Source organism: Dromiciops gliroides, chromosome 1 (assembly GCF_019393635.1).
Source record: "Dromiciops gliroides isolate mDroGli1 chromosome 1, mDroGli1.pri, whole genome shotgun sequence".
Classification (NCBI taxonomy): domain Eukaryota; kingdom Metazoa; phylum Chordata; class Mammalia; order Microbiotheria; family Microbiotheriidae; genus Dromiciops; species Dromiciops gliroides.
In genome coordinates, this window is record NC_057861.1 from 685,467,308 (window position 1) to 685,484,138 (window position 16,831).

Below are 16,831 nucleotides of genomic sequence, written 5' to 3' on the forward strand. Positions count from 1 at the left end.
ATGCACTGTCCTGATCTCAGAAAGACCCTCCAGCTGTTTGATAATGTTATACTGGATGAAATAGATTCTGTCTTATCGTCACTTTGAGACTAATCTAGGGGTTCAAACTAGGAAAATTGTTAGGCCTGAAATTGCAGTGGAGGTGTTTCCATCATGAACTTCTATGCCTTGCAAATATCCTACTTTACTTCCTGTGATATTAGTGACTAGGAGGGGTTTGGCTGAATGCTAGTTTTTTTTATTTAAAAAAGAGTACAAACAGGATATACTCACCTCATGATGCCCAATTATTTTCACAAACTAATGGAAGATTAATGATTTTCAGTGGATTGAAATTTTATATTTCCAGTCTCTTCTTTATTCCATAAAATATTGATGTATAGTAACTAAATCACATGTATACGTATAAACATACATACATAAATGCATGTATATATGTACAATATAAATATAATTATATTATAGACATAAGCCAGAATTTGGTCTTTATATACACATATGTGTGTATGTATATATATATATATATATTTATGTGTCTGTATATGTATGAGTATATATATATTCTATACATATAAGATCTTAAATCAATAAATTATTATCTAACTTTCTTCATTTTAGTGAATCAGTATCTATATAAAATCTTAAGCATCAGAGAGGACTTTATAGATTCTCTAGTCTAATCTCCCTCCTAATGAAGTTCAATGTAGTAGAAGGAATGCCAAATCTAGAGTGAGAGGGGGGTAGATTTAAATACTGGCTTTGTTTCTTACTATCTATGTGACATTTTACAAGTTATTGAACCTTTCTAAGCTCTAGTTTCTACATCTGTATGATGACAAAGTTGGATTAAAAAGCCCTATAAACTAATATAGATTGTGTTATTAGAAGGGATAGGTGGTATCCAGATCAAGAAAACTCCACCTTAGGGGCAGCTAGGTGGCACAGTGGATAAAGCACTTGCCCTGAATTCAGGAGAACATACATTCAAATCCAGCTAGTACCTTACTAGCTATGTTGCTCTGGGCTAGTCACTTAACCCCAATTGCCTCATCACAAAAAAAAGAAAGAAAGAAAAATTAAAAAAAAGAAAAAAAAAACCTCTGGTTTTAAAATCATTTTAATAATCACAGTATTTATATAACTCTTACTATGTGCCAAGCACTGTGCTAAGCATTTTGCAATTATTATCTCATTTGATCCTCACCATAACTTAGGGAGAGAAGTGCTATTATTATCCCCGTTTTATAGGTAGGGATACTGAGGCAAATAGAATAAGTGACACACAGAATCACATAGCTAGGAAGAATCTAGGTCAGATTTGAACTCAGAACTTTCTGACTCCAGGCTGGAGCTTTACTCATTGTGCCACCTACTCATTAGCCCTCTTAGGGAGGAAGGGAGTATAAGTACTATTATATTCACTTATGAATAAGGAATTTGAGAATTAGATTAAATGTGTTGTTGGAGCTGGGATTATCATTCAGGTGTCTTGTCTGTAGTCAGTGTCATTTATATTGCAAATTGGGGTCTCTCAAGTTCAGATTCTATTTGTGCTAATTTCTGGACTGATACTATTTTTAAGGTGGGTGGAGTAGAGAATAAGATAAACCTGATGATCATAAATAATGGGTAAAGACTCTGCATATCACATTATAAAATAAACAGTTAAAATATTTTTTGGGTAAATCTAGGTAATTTCAAAAACTTGAAAGACTGAGAAGTGAATAGGGAGCAAAATGTATTATGAAATATAAAATAAACTACTTGTTAGAAGCTACAGTGAATCATATTTTGATTTACAAAAAGTAACATCTTTTTTATAATTTAAGCAATTCAATAATGGAAAAGATTGATGCACAAAGCAATGACATCTTTGTCACTGGAATTGTTCAAGTAAAGGATGGTTGACTAGTTGTAATGGATGTTATAGAGGGAATTCCTCCATTTAGAGGTATGTAGAGTAGGTGTTTTATGAGGTCTCTTCTAATTCTAAGATTCTGTTTATCAATGTACTTGTTAGAAGGAAAAAGTAATCAAAACTAACATACTTACAAATCAAAAGATAATATATGCAGAGCTGGAAGGGGCTTCTGGGACCATCTATTTCAACCAATCTATTCATTTTACAGATGAAGAAATGGGGATCCGAGAATTAAATAAATTTCACAAGGTCCCATTGATAGTGAAAATCAAGTGAGATTTGGATTCAGGTCCTCTGACTCTGGAATGGTGATCTTTCCACTAATTGTTTATGTAAAGTACTATCTCCCTTTGCATGTAAATAGTTTAGCTGCTGAATGTGGAGAAAAAGAACATTTATGTATGGAAGTTTAATAAAATCAACTTGTAAAGAAACAAAGTTTTTTCAAATCAAATATTGAGGAGAGACAAACTATTCTGAAGTTCAAAGAACTGCCTCTCAGATGAATATACTAGAAGACCTTTTGGCAGTCAGTTGAAATAATGATGGCTACAGGGTATTGTGGTCCATTGGTTCATTTGCATTATTTATATATATATATATTTTTTTTTCTAGAGTTTTAAAGTTTATAACTATGAAGTTATAAATGAAATTGCTTTTGAGGACTGTGGACAGATTTTATAAGGACTGATTGGTTATGACTGAAAGAAAATCTATTTCTTGAGTTTTACCTCGTAAGGCAAAGTTAAGTAACTGACCACCAGAAATAGTTGATTTGAGACAGTGGAACTTATAGGGAAACAGAACTCAGAAGAAAGAAAAGTAGCAGAAAAGAAGAAAGATGTAGGGGAAGAAGCTTAAATATTGAAGGTGAATAGACTAGCTGTTAGCTGTGGCCATTGATTCTTCAGTTGCTTTGTTGGGAGCATGGTGCCTGGAAGAGAGGCTAACTGGGGAAAGCTGAGAGAACATTTCAACTCCTATGATGACTGGAGGAGAGTTGAAGCCTACTTCTGTATTTAGAACTGTTGAACTCATAGCTCTATAGTAACAGCTAATCTTAGAGAGGGGAAACTTGAAAGAATGACTGGTTGACCTCTAGGGTTAAGTGACTTGCCCAGGGTCACACAGCTAGTAAGTATCAAGTGAATGAGGCCAGATTTGAACTCAGGTCCACCTGAATACAGGGCCAGTGCTTTTTCCATTGCACCACCTAGCTGCCCCCAGATTTTGCATGTTTTACTAGGAACCATACTTTCTGGAGAAGACATTTTGCTTTTCTTGAAGCTAATTGGAGAAAGCTAAATCCATATGAGTGAACAGCTGGCTGGGCTTGTCGACCATGCCCAGAGAGCCAAACTAAGGACTTTTGCAGTTCTTTGGAAAAAGGGAATTTCTTCTCATTGGACAAGTGCAGTGTTGATAATATTTTCCCCCTGCTCAAAGAGTGTTACTTTCTCAGTGACCTTTTAAGGATGGTTGTGAACTAAAAGAGCTTCATTGGCTCAAGGGAAGGTTGGAGATCAGAGAGAGAGAAGGAGATGGTGTCAGTGCCTTGTTGAGCACATTGTAGGTATTTTGCCTGCATGAGTATGTCTAAGGATATTCCAGGACTATGTGTTCATTAAAATAAAATTTTGCTATCAACAAAGATATTATAAATTCCATGAGAGCGAAACCCACATCTTTGGCTCTCAGTGCCTAGTCAAGTGAAATTTTCAAGGGGGAAATTGCCTTTTAAGTTTTTTAATGGAATATATGAAATGCTTGACCTCCCACATCTTTTCAATTTTAAGATTGTCTTTAGAAAAACCAATATAGATATAGATTATTGTGGGTAAAGATCCCCTAGTAAGCCAGTTTGATGGGAAGGCAGAATGTATGAAGGGTAGAAGTGTGTAACAATCGGGGCAGGTAGGTGGTGCAGTGGATAGAGCACCAGCCCGGGAGTCAGGAGGACCAGAGTTCAAATCCGGCCTCAGACCCTTGACACTTAACTAGCTTTGTGACCTTGGGCAAGTCACTTAACCCCAATTGCCTCACCAAAAAAGAGAAGAAAAAAGAAGTATGTAACAAGGTCAAGTGAAGTGAGATTCTAGAGTAGTAGTGTCAAATTCAAATAGAAATGGGGGTGACTAACCTGTACATAAGGATTCCTGTGGGCTACATATTAACTTAGAAAAACACATTAACACTACCTATGTTATTGTGTATTGTTATTTATTTTGTTAAATATTTCCCAATTACATTTTAATCAGGTTCATGAAGGGAGCAGCCTGCAGACACATGTTTGGCATCTGTTCTGTATAAGAGTTTAATGCCAAACAGAAGAGTTTGTGTTTCATCCTAGTAGCAGAAGGAAGTCACCTAATTTTTTGAACCAAAGAATGATATGATCCAGACCTATTCTTTAGGAAGTGCATGGATTAAATGTACACTTTTATATGTCTAGAAATGTCATTGTGTACATGTGTATATGTGCTTCCATTTCAGACAGGAGTATTATATTCCTATTTCTCTGAAAGACATGATGTAGATATTATAAGTGAGTGAACATCTTTAGCTTGTTTTCTAATGTGATTTTTTTGCATAGTAGTTTAAAGATTTTCTGTTGAATCCATTCTTTTCTCTATGACTGCCTTATAAATAAGCAACTTCTAAATTTTTCCTCCCTCAATTATGAGGCTGATGGACACTTTGTGTCATTTGCAAAAGATCCATAGAACTTCATTTGTGACATTTGTGGCTTGTTATTTTTTGAAATGTGTGAATGCCACTGTGTGACTGATGAATGAATTCAGAACATAAATGGATGTCTTAAGAATACAGGGAATTCACTAAGAAATCTCTATCTTTGGCAGCTCTTAAGGATTTGCCATCACTCACTTCATGTTGCACTGTCATCATTTTCAGGGATGAGTAAAACATTAGGAAAACCTCAGTCATTTAAACCATACTGAGGTCGTGCAGGCTAAAGCAATAAATCACTCCATGATAAAAATGACACCCTCATCCTAAGAGTACTGTTATCTAGTGCATAGATGGGGGGGGGTTAAGGAGAAGGAAGGACTGATATATGTTACTCTTAGGAAAATGGCAACGCTTTCAAAGTTAAAGTCACTGACTCCTCAGGTGGCATTCTGTATGAGTATAGTTCTAAATGTCAGCTCCCTGTAACTGGCTGAAATGATTTTGAAAAAAATCAAGAAACTGAGTGGAAAAGCCAAATGAAGCCAGGACTATAGATCCTTGGCTCATTTAGGAAGTTATTATTATCATGATTATTTTAAAACCTGTCTATTTTAAGGAATTATTTATCACTTCCCTTCTTGATAGGGAAAAATTTCCAGAGAATAGCATGACTAGATTTCAATGTGTGTCCTTTTGAATCCCCCTCATGGCATCCTATACATAATGTTAGAGATAGGTATCTCTTTTATTTGATGAAAGGAAAGGTCTATAGCTATTTTATGTGGCTTATAATATTTTGTTATGTGAACAGTTTTTATATATGTACATATATATGTTGCTAGGTAATAAATAAAGAGACAATATAATATAATGAATAGAAGGTGATTTTGGAGTCAAGAAGACCTGGGTTCCAGTCCTTTCTCTGACACAGTTGTCTCTCCATGGCCATGTTATTTAAACTCTCTCTGTCCCACTAAAATGTAAGTCTTTGATGATTTATGTTTATAGACGTAGTTTACATTCTAAGAATTTCCCACAACAGTGGAACCATGGGTCTAATCCTACTGACATATAGGTTAGTTATAAATATTTTATAATAGAAATGAAATAATTGTCAAATAACTTTATAGTCTTTTCCATTTTCTTTTGTAGCTATGCAACTCTACCATGGATGTATCTTCTATCCCGAATCTTTTCCAGTTCTGATGTGGCTTTCATCTCCTACATCTCTTTAAACTTTATCTTTGGCCTTTGCACCATGTTAATGACAATAATGCCAAGATTACTTGCTGTCATCTCCAAAGCACAGGTTAGTGAACCTACTTCCCCCAAGGCTTTGGCAAGACTTCCACAGTAAATGTTTTTTTTTTCTTACAAAATTGGTGGCTCTGAAACCACAAAACCCAGAAAGATGCATTGAGTTTCTTTTTGGAAAATAGTGCTATCTAAAGAGAGGGAGTAGTTCAAACCTGAGCAGTTTTCCTGAAGACCTGCTTGATTCTTCCTTAGATGGAGAGAGAGGGTGAGGGTCAGGCTGGCGTAAATATGTGCTGGAATATTCAGAAAAAAATATATAGATAGGAATAGAATCAACTTGGATACAGATGCTCTGACAGCATGATGCATATGGGGCAATGCCTGCCCCAAGCCCCAGGCATTTCAGTGGGACATAGTTCATACTTTATAGGATTTTTTGAGATGGATTTACTCACAGTTTTTGAAGGGATACATTAAAATAAAATTCCTTTGTTAGTGCCTACCTAGGCGGCCAGCAGCTGGGGAATTTCCTCTGCTAGAGAATGAGTTTTGTTCACTGCCCTCAGCCAGCTCCTTTCATTCATCATCATGCACAGGCCTCTGGACCAGACTCACTTCAGACTGATTTTTACCAGGGTTAGAGGGCAACTGAGAAAACACCAAAATGACAGGCTGATGCTCGAGCATTTTTTTTTCTTTGAGGCTGGTGCTCTGCATCTTTTCTCTTGCTTGGTTTGGCTTTTATTCAATTCTTGTGAATCCTTTGGTGAATCCCTTTAGGAGATAATTTTGCTTAAAAACTATTGAGTCTGGAATTTAAAAACCTGGGTTTTGACTTCCTCCCCTCCTGGAGACCTAAGAAAACAATTGAGATCTACTTTCTGGGCTTTCGCTTTTTCACCTGCAAAATAGAAACTGGAGAGGGACCAGGATTACATAGGAGCAGGGAACTCACAGCTGAGGAAGGTTTTTCTACTAATATAATTGATTATATTCTCTGCAATTTATAGCCTTAAAATTATTTAGAGGTAGCTGGGTGGCACAGTGGATAGGGGGCTGGACCTGTAGTCAAGGAGACCAAAATTCAAGTCCTGCCTCAGATATTTGGTAGCTTTGTGACCCTAGGAAATTCAACAAACCTGTCTTAACCTCAAGTTCCTTATGTGTAAAATGGGGGCTAATAATGACACCTTCTTCATAAGATTTGTAGTAAACCTTTGTTTGTAAAACTTTGTAAACCTTAAATCTCTCTATGAATGCTCCTTATCATCACCATTACCATCACCACCACCACTATCATCATCATTATTACTATTGTTATCTAGAGCAGTGTTCAATTCAACAGAAACAAGGAACAATAATCTATGCATAAGGATTTCTGTGAGTCATATATCAACAGTTTTTAAATGTAATGTTATCTTTGTTTTGTTATGTTTTTTATGTATTTAGTCAAATATTTCCCAATTACATTTTAATGTGGTTTAGGCTTCTCTTGGGAGTGTCTCTGGCCTTAAGGTCTGAGGGATGCATGTTTGATACCTGTGGTCTAGAGTGAGCTACTTTCCCAGGGTCCCATAGAAAGTATGTGTCAGAAATAACTTAACCCCTATTCATTATGGCCAGCATTCTATCCCTTATTCTTTGCCTCTCTACCTGTAAAATGGAGTTAATATTTTTTTTACTACTTGCTACATAGGGCTGCTATGAGGCTCAGATATATCTGATATATATATATATATATATATATACATATATGAGACTGAGATATATGTGAAATTACTTGTAAACAATTATTGTCAGTAATATAAACATAAACTAGTGACAAAAAGCTTCCATCAGTGGTTGTGCAAAGTGAATGAGATTGCCCAGTGACAAGAGAGGGGAAGAAGAGTAATTAAAATTCTGAACAAACTTTCCATTTTCACAAGATACAAAATAATAGTTGGATGAATTCAAATGACTTAATTCAAATTAATTTAAGTTATACTTAAGATACATTGTGAGTTAACTAGACTAGAATGAACAGAACTGAGAATCTAACCATCATTTATAGCACTGCTCCTATGAAAAATGTGCTCCAGGCAAGCCAACTTACAAATGGACAACCCATTGCTGAGTTAAAGGCCTGTATATAAATCAAACAGTATCCCATGTATATAATTTAGAGTCAGAGGTGCTTTTTCATTCTTTACTTTGTTGAGAGCCACAAAGCCCCTAAATAATTACCTCTTTGAGATTTCAAGAGTTAGTATTAATCAGGAAAATCTTTCTTTTGAAACACAACCTTCCTGCTATGATATTTTCTCTCTGGAGCCACACTCTTTTCCTTTTACCTTCTTCTAGAGTAAAGATATTACCTGACACTGCTACATTCCCTATTTTCTCACTGACCTTTTGATTATTATTATTATTATTTTTAACATGAAAGCCCTGGGCGAGTCATTGCTTCAGCTGATTACAAATAGCTACTTGAGCTGGCACTCATGAATAATTTTACTTGGAAACTTTTTTTTAATAAACATTTTTTATTTAAAGTTTTGTGTTCCAAATTCTAGCCCTTCTTCCTTCCATCCCTTCTTGGCAAGCATCATCATTAGTCCTTTGTGATTGTCTTGCATCATTGTGTCACTGAGAATAGTTGTCATTCACAGTTCCTCATCAAACAGTATTGCTTTCACTGTGCACATGGTTCTCCTGGTTCTGCTCACTTCACTATGTACCAGTTCATATAAGTCTTTCCAGCTCTTTCTGAAATTATCCTGCTTATCATCTCTTATAGCTCAATAATATTCCATTATAATTGTATATCACAGCTTTTTTTAGCCACTCTCCAATTGATGGACATTCCTTTGTTTTCCAATTCTTAGCCACTACAAAAAAGAAGTGTTATAAATATTTTTGCATAAATAGATCTTTTTCTCTTTTTGTGATGTCTTTGTGATATAAATCTAGCCATTATATTGTTGGATATAAGGGTATGCACAATTTTATAGCCTGAACCTGGAGACTTTTTGATACCAAACACCTTTACCTTTTAGATACAAATTGAACCTTTAAAATGAACAAAAGATATGTCTTTGTGCATTCTATGATCCCTAAATATTTCTAGCTTTTTGTCCATCTAGTTCTTTCCTTGTTAAAGAGCCGTAAAATTTAGTAGTAGTAGTAGTAGTAGTAGTAGAGTAGTTGTCATTGTCATGGTTGTAGTCATAGTAGTAGCTGGCATTTCCATAGGAAAGTCTCAAAGAGTAATTATCAGAAGTTGACTACTTTTTGATAGATATATTTCACTTAAAACTTATTTTTAAAAATTATCTACTTATGTAAATAGGGTAAAGATTTTTATAAATGGAAGAAATATGTACCTATATGTGCTTTCACAAGTGAAACCAGAGATTCTTAAAGTATTGAGCACAGACATATATGAGCACAGAGGCATATTATAAAAAAAAGATGCTCATATGATTTTTCAGGAGGTAATACTTATCTGTATGCCCAAAGGCTCAAAATATACATCTCAGCCATAATGCCAACTTATGTAAAGTAGTCAACAGTTATAACAATTGACAGAGGAACTGAAAGAATTGTTGAAAAGAACCTAACAAGTCCCTACCAATAATGAATATTTCACAGTGAAATAAGGATTAAGTTATAAACTATGGTTGTACCTATTCTGATAGATTTGGGTCATGACTGGTCTGATTCTGCCTGATTTTGTGGGAAAAATGCTATCTCAAATATCATATATCCCTATTCAGATGAGTAGTAAACCATTGTAGCAGAGTAACAAATGTCCCTAACCATTTTCATTGATTTATATAAATATTGGAAGTTTTGTTTTCCCAATAATAGTCATACTATTTTCATCTATTTAATTTTAGTTATATATTATACATCCCCCAAACAGGATGATTCACATGAAAACCCAGAGTAAAACAAAAAATTTCCACCATTTATAATAAAAGGAATGGCATTTAGCTTCACTAGTATTGACAAGGTTTATTGTACCTCTTTTGAACATGAACAAAGACTACTGTTTTAATGACTTCTCTCCCACTGTTTATACTCCCTAGATAATTGCAAGTCTATTCTTTTGTATTTAAGTTCTGGCATGTACAGTTCAGTGAATCATGTGGACATTATATCAATTTACTGTCCCATAAGAGAAAACTTGTTCTTTTTTTTTTCTTTTTTGGGGTAATGTTTAAGTAAAATCAAAGAGGAAAGGGAATTTAAAAAGTATGGCTCTAACTCTCATTTGAATTGTACAGTGTTCATATAGTAGTTATGACTGACACTTTCCTGAGAGCTTGGAAGGATGTTAGAAGTTTTTTTTTTTAAATCTCTTTTACCTTACTTGTATTAAATAAACTCCAAATGTTATTGATGAAAATCTAGTCTGGTTTGCTGACATTGTCTCCTTTTCTCATCCCTTTCTTTGTTCTTATTTCTCCATACTCTAAGTGGTAACATTCCCTATGGTTCTGTTATTAGTCCCCTTAGTCCCTTAGTCCTTTGGTAATCTCCTCTCCTCTCAGGGTTCCAACTATTATCCCCATGCAAATGACTCCTGAATTTCTATTTCCAGTCCTGACCTCTTTTTCAAGTTCCAGCCTGACAGTCTCAGATACCTACTACAAGTTCAACATGTCTAAAATGAAACTCAAAATCCGTTGCTCTAAATGTGTTCTTCAAGTTGACTTAATTTTTTTACATTTATATATAATTTTAACATTAATTTTTTAAAATTTGTGTTTCAAATTCTGTGCCCCCTCCTTTTTCACTTCCCCCATTCCCGAGAAGGCAAATAACCTGATATAGGTTATACATGTACAATCATGCAAAGCATATTTCCATATGAGTCATGTTGTAAAAGAAAACAAATACCAAAAAAAACCCCCAAAAACCCCAAAACCCAACAAGAAAGTAAAAGAAAGTATACTTCAATCTACATTCAAACTCCTTTAATTTTTTTCCTTTGGATGTGTATAGCATTTTTCATTGTGAGTCCTTCAGAATTGTCTTAGATCATTGTATTGCTGAGAATAGTTAAGTCATTCAGTTTATCATCCTACAATATTGCTATTACTGTGTACAATGTTTTCCTGATTCTGCTTGATTTCTTTTGTATCAGTTCATGTAAGTCCAGGTTTTTCTGAAATTGTTCTGCTCATTATTTCTTATAATATAGTAGTATTCCATCACAATCTTATACCATTTCCTATTTAGTCATTTCCCCAATTGATGGGAATCCCCTCAATTTCCAATCCTTTGTCATAACATAAAGAGCTACTATAATTATTTGTGTGTGTGTGTGTGTGTGTGTGTGTGTGTGTGTGTGTGTGTGTGTGTGTGTGTGTGTATATATATATATAAAATGTTCTTCTCTCTCTCTCTCTCTCTCTCTCTCTCTCTCTCTCTCTCTCTCTCTCTCTCTCTCTCTCTCTCTCTCTCTTTCATCCTTTTGTTCTTCATATCTCCTTGAGATACAGGCCTGGTAGTGCTATTGCTGGGTCAAAGGGTATACACAATTTTATAGGATTTTAGGTGTAGTTCCAAATTGTTCTCTAGAATTATTGGATTAGTTCATAACTCTACCAACAGTTCATTAATGTCCCAATTGTCCATGTTCCCTCTAGCATTTATCATTTTCCCTTTCCATCATGCTAGCTAATCTGAGGTGGTACCTCAGAGTTGTTTTAATTTGCCTTTCTCTAATCAATAGTGATTTAGAGTATTTTTATATGACTATAGATAGCTTTGATTCCTTCATGTGAAAACTGCCTATTCATATCCTTAGATAATTTTTCAGTTGAGGACTGTATCCTTGTATTTTTGACTCCATACATATTTAAGAACTGAGGCCTTTATCAGAAAAACTTGTAAATTCCCCCCACCCCCACCCCAGTTTTCTGTTTTCCTTCTAATCTTTGCTGTACTGGTTCTGTTTGTGCAACCCCCTTTTAATTTAATGCAATCAAAATTATCCATTTTACATCCTGTATTGCTTGTTTGGTCATAAATTCTTTCTTTATCCATGGATCTGACAGGTAAACTATTCCATGCACCCCTAATTTATTTGTTATATCAACCTTTATGTCTAAATAATTTATCAATTTTGACCTTACATTTGTACATGATGTGAGATGTTGTCTATACTTAGTTTCTTCCAAATTACTTTCTAATTTTTCCAGAAGTTTTTGCCAAATATTGAGTTCTTGTTCCGAAAGCTTAGATCTAGAGTACTCTGGTCATTTACTACTGTGTATTGTACCTAATCTATTATACTGATCCACCACACTACTTCTTAGCCGGTATTAGATTGTTTCTGGGATTACCACTTTGTACTACAGTTTTGAATCTGGTATTGCTAACCCTTGATATTCTTTGTTTGTTTTTGCAAGGTAATGAGGGTTAAGTGACTTGCCTAGGGTCACACAGCTGGTAAGTGTCGAGTGTCTGAGGCTGAATTTGAACTCGGGTCCTCCTGAATCCAGGGCTGGTGCTTTATCCACTGCACAACCTAGTTGCCCCCTAACACTTGATATTCAAGACCTTTTTTTCTTTCAGATGAATTTTATTTTTTTTTCTACTTCTATAAATTAAATTTTTTTGGTAGTTTGATTGGTATGGCACTAATTAAGTAAATTAATTTAGGTAGAATCATAATTTTTTATCATATTGGCTTGGCCTACCCATAAGCAATAATTTTTTTCCATTTGTATGTATCTTACTTTAATTGTGTGAAAAATGTTTTTAATTGCATTCATATAATTATTGGGTTTGTGATGGCAGCTAAGCACATTGGTTCTGGAGTCAGGGATACCTTTCAAATCCTACCTTACACACTTATTGCTATGTGTCCCTGGGCACGACACTTAACCCTGTTTGCATCAGTTTCCTCATCTGTAATATGAGCTGGAGGAGAAAATGGCAAACCACAATGGTGTTTTTGCCAAGAAAACTACAAAATGGGGTTATGAAGTGTTGGACATAACTAGAAATGCGTGGCCACAGTTATCTTTAATGGAATTCTCTTTCTATCTCTTGCTCTTAACTTTGTTGGTAATATATAGAGATGCCGATGATTTATGTGGCTTTATTTCATATTGTAGTGATTTTAGCTGTTTTAGAATTGGTTCTCTGAGATTCTCCACGTATAACATCATATCATTTGCAAAGAGTGATAGTTTATTTCCTCCTTGACTAGTCCAAGTCCTTCAATTTTTCTTTCATCTCATTATCATTTCTACCACAATATAAAATAATAGTGGCGACAATGGGCATCCTTGCTTCACCGCAATCTTATTGGGAAGCTTCTAGCTCATCCTTATTATAGATGCTTATTGATGGTTTTAGATAGATATTATTTATCATTTTAAGGAAGGCTCCATTTATTCCTATGCTTTCTAGTGTTTTTAATAGGAATGATGATCATATTTATCAAAACCTTTTTCTGCCTCTATTGAGACAATTGTATGACTTTTGTTGTTTGTTATTGATGTCAATTATGCTTTTAATTTTCCTATATTGAGCCATCCCTACATTCCCACCTGATCATAGTGTATAACCTTTCTGATATATTGCTGTAATATGTAATATATTGGAAAATCATGGTAAAATTAGTTTGCCAGAAAAGCTCATCATTATTTTACATCAGTTTCATGATGACATGTTCCCACGGGCTCTGGATAATGGACAATGCTCTCATGCTTACCCAGTTACCGCTATGCTTCCTTCCATGCTTTTAGCATGATGTTTTCAGCTATGTTGGATGCCTTTAAAGAGGACAAAGATGGCATCAAGGTCAGTTACTGCATTGATGGTAAAAGCCTACAAGCCAGGATGAAAGTATAGGGGAGTTGGAGCACAGTGCTTTGTTTGTAGATGATTGTATACACCATGAAGCCTCTGAGGCTGAAATGTAAAAACATATGTATCAATCCAGCTGCTTGTGCTAATCTTGGCCTACCAATTAACATTAAGAAAACAGAAGTTCTCTATTAGCTGGAATCACACTATTTAGATGTGAAACCATTGGTTATAGCAAATGGAGAAATTTTGAATGCTATGGATAAGTTCCCTTACCTTGGCAGTACACTTTCCAGGGATGTACCAAGATGATGAGGTTAATGCACACATTCCCAGGGGTAGGTCAGTGTTTGAAAGACTCCAAAGAAAAGTGTAAGAGAGGAGAGGTATTAAATTGCCTTTTGAACTGAAGGTCTACAGAGCCATTGTGCTGACCTCATCAATTTGCCTGAGAAACCTGTACAGTATATCACCACTATGTGGGGTAACTGAATTGCTTCCATTTGAATTGTCTTGGGAAGATTCTGAAGATCCCCTGGAAAGATAAGATACTAGACACCAAGGTCCTTTTTTTGAGCTAAACTGCCATGTAGTCAAGCTCTATTGCAGAGTGCACAACTCTGATGGGCTGGCCATGTTGTTTGAATGCCAAATATATGTTTACCTAAAAGATTATTTTATGGAGAACTTACAGAAGGCACATGCTCACACATAGGTCAGAAGAAGCAATTCAAGGGAATTCTCAGGGTTTCATTGAAGAACTTTGGAATTGATTGACATTTCCACTCCAAATGTTCACATGGACTATTTGTGCCCAACTTATGATAGAGCCTTTGAAACTCATATTGGTCTAATCAGCCACAGTCAGATACACTGTACCTTGGCCCCAACAGAGTAAGGTCATTTTGTTTATCTTTGAGAATGAAGGACAACAACAAACTATTTATCATTTTAAGGAAAGCTCCATTTATTGCTATGCTCTCTAGTGTTTTTTAATAGGAATGAATGTTGAATTTTGTCAAAAGATTTTTTCTTCATTTTTGACATAATCGTATAACTTTTGTTTTTGTTACTGATATGGTTAACTGTGCTAATAGTTTTCCTAATATTGAGCCAGACCTACATTATCACTGGTCATAGTCTATTATCTCTGTGTTTTATTTCTGTAATCTCCTTGTTAGCACTTTATTTAAAAATTTCCCATCAATATTCATTATGAAAAATGGTTTATAGTTTTCTTTCTGTTTTTGCTCCTGATTAGGTATATATACCCAACTGTGTGTGCATGTTGTTCCCTCTTTGAGCCAATTCCAACAAGAGTAAAGTTTAAGTGTTGCCCCTTCTCCACTTTCCTTTCCACTATAAAAGCTGTTTAGTGTCTCTTTTATGTGATGTAATTTGCCCCATTTTACTTCTCCCTTCCCCTTTCTCCCAATGCCTTCCTTTTCTAACCCTTTAAATTTACACTATGACCAGGTAGGATTTATACCAGGACTGTTAGACTGGTTCAACATTAGGAAAAATATCAACATAATCAACCACATTGATAACAAAACAAACCCAAACCATATGATTATCTCAATAGAAAGTGTTTGACAAAGTACAAAACTCATTCTTATTAAAAACACTGGAGAACATAAATGGAGCTTTTCTTAAAATAATAAGCAGTATCTTCCTAAAATCATCAGGAAACATCATATGTAATGGAGATAAGTTAGAGGCATTCCCAGTAAGATCAGGGGTGAAACAGGGATGTCCATTATCACCTCTATTATTTTATATTGTACTAGAAATGTTAGGTTTAGCAATAAGGGAAGAAAAAGTTAATTAAAGGAATTAGAATAGGCAAGGAGGAAACAAAACTTTCAGTCATTGCAAATGATATGATGGTATACTTAGAGAATACTAAAGAATCAAATAAAAAACTACTTGACACAACGAACAACTCTAGCAAAGTAGCAGGATATAAAATAAACCCACCTAATTCATCAGTGTTTCTATACATGACCAACAAAGTCCAGCAGCAAGAGATAAAAAGAGAAATTCCATTTTTAAAGTGATTGTAGGGTAGGCGGAGCCAAGATGGCAGAGGAAAGACATTAAACGCACAGAGCTCCTGACACAATTATCCCCAAACCAGCCATAAAACAACCCCTGGAACAGCAAAACCCACAAAAAGAAGAGGTTGAGATTATTTTCCAGAAAAAGACAATTTAAAGGGGGCCTTGCTGGGCTGTAAGTAGAGTCTGACCCTGCCAACACAGACCTCAGGCACACTGCACCAGCAAAACTAACCCAGAGCCTCAAATCAGCTGCAGCACCAGCATCTTCAGGGTGAGAGGGCTGAATGGCTGGCCAGAGGGGAGTGGCATAGAGGGGTATCAGCAGAACCTAAACAGGAATTTAGTTATTCCACCCCCAACCGGGAACCAGGAAGAAATCTTGAGCAGTGGGAGACCCAGGAGGGAGTTGCAGGCTCATTGGAGCTAAGAACCACAGCACATAAAGTTTTGCTGGATGGTTAATTAGCAAGTTGGCTTCAGGTTATCTTCAGACCAGAGAACAGGCCAGGTGAGAGAAAAATCCTGCCCTCCCTCAAACTGAAACACCTGGGACCCTCTGAAGCTTTGGACAGTTAATTGCTCATGGATAGGCTGAGCTAATATAATAAAAATGACAATTCTACCTAAATCAATTTACTTATTCAACACCATACCAATCAGACTACCTAAAATTATTTTATAGAGTTAGAAAAATTAATAACAAAATTCATCTGGAAGAACAAAAAGTCAAGAGTATCAAGGGAACTAATGAAAAAAATGCACAGGAAAGTGGGATAGCCATATCAAATGTGAAGCTATACTATAAAGTGGTAGTCATCAAAGCTATTTGGTACTGGCTAAGAAATAGAGTAGTGGATCAATAGAATAGTTTAGGCGCAGGAGACACAGTAGTAAATGACTATAATAATCTAATGTTTGATAAATGCAAAGACTACAGCTTCTGGGACAGGAACTCAGTATTTGACAAAAACTCCTGGAAAAACTGGAAGATAAAATGGCAGAAACTAGGCATAGACCAACATCTTGCACTGTATACCAAAATAAAGTCAAAATGGGTACATGATTTAGACATAAAGGATGATACCAT

At 35.4% G+C, this 16,831-nt stretch overlaps 1 protein-coding gene across 1 annotated transcript in view; it reads left to right on the top strand.

The window, feature by feature from the left end:
- Positions 1-16,831, top strand: part of ABCA13 (ATP binding cassette subfamily A member 13) — a 506,393-nt gene that overhangs the window by 366,202 nt on the left and 123,360 nt on the right. Inside the window, exon 51 of the mRNA XM_044001141.1 lies at positions 5,765-5,921. Coding sequence (XP_043857076.1) covers positions 5,765-5,921 — 157 coding nt within the window. The remainder of the gene's footprint in view (positions 1-5,764; positions 5,922-16,831) is intronic.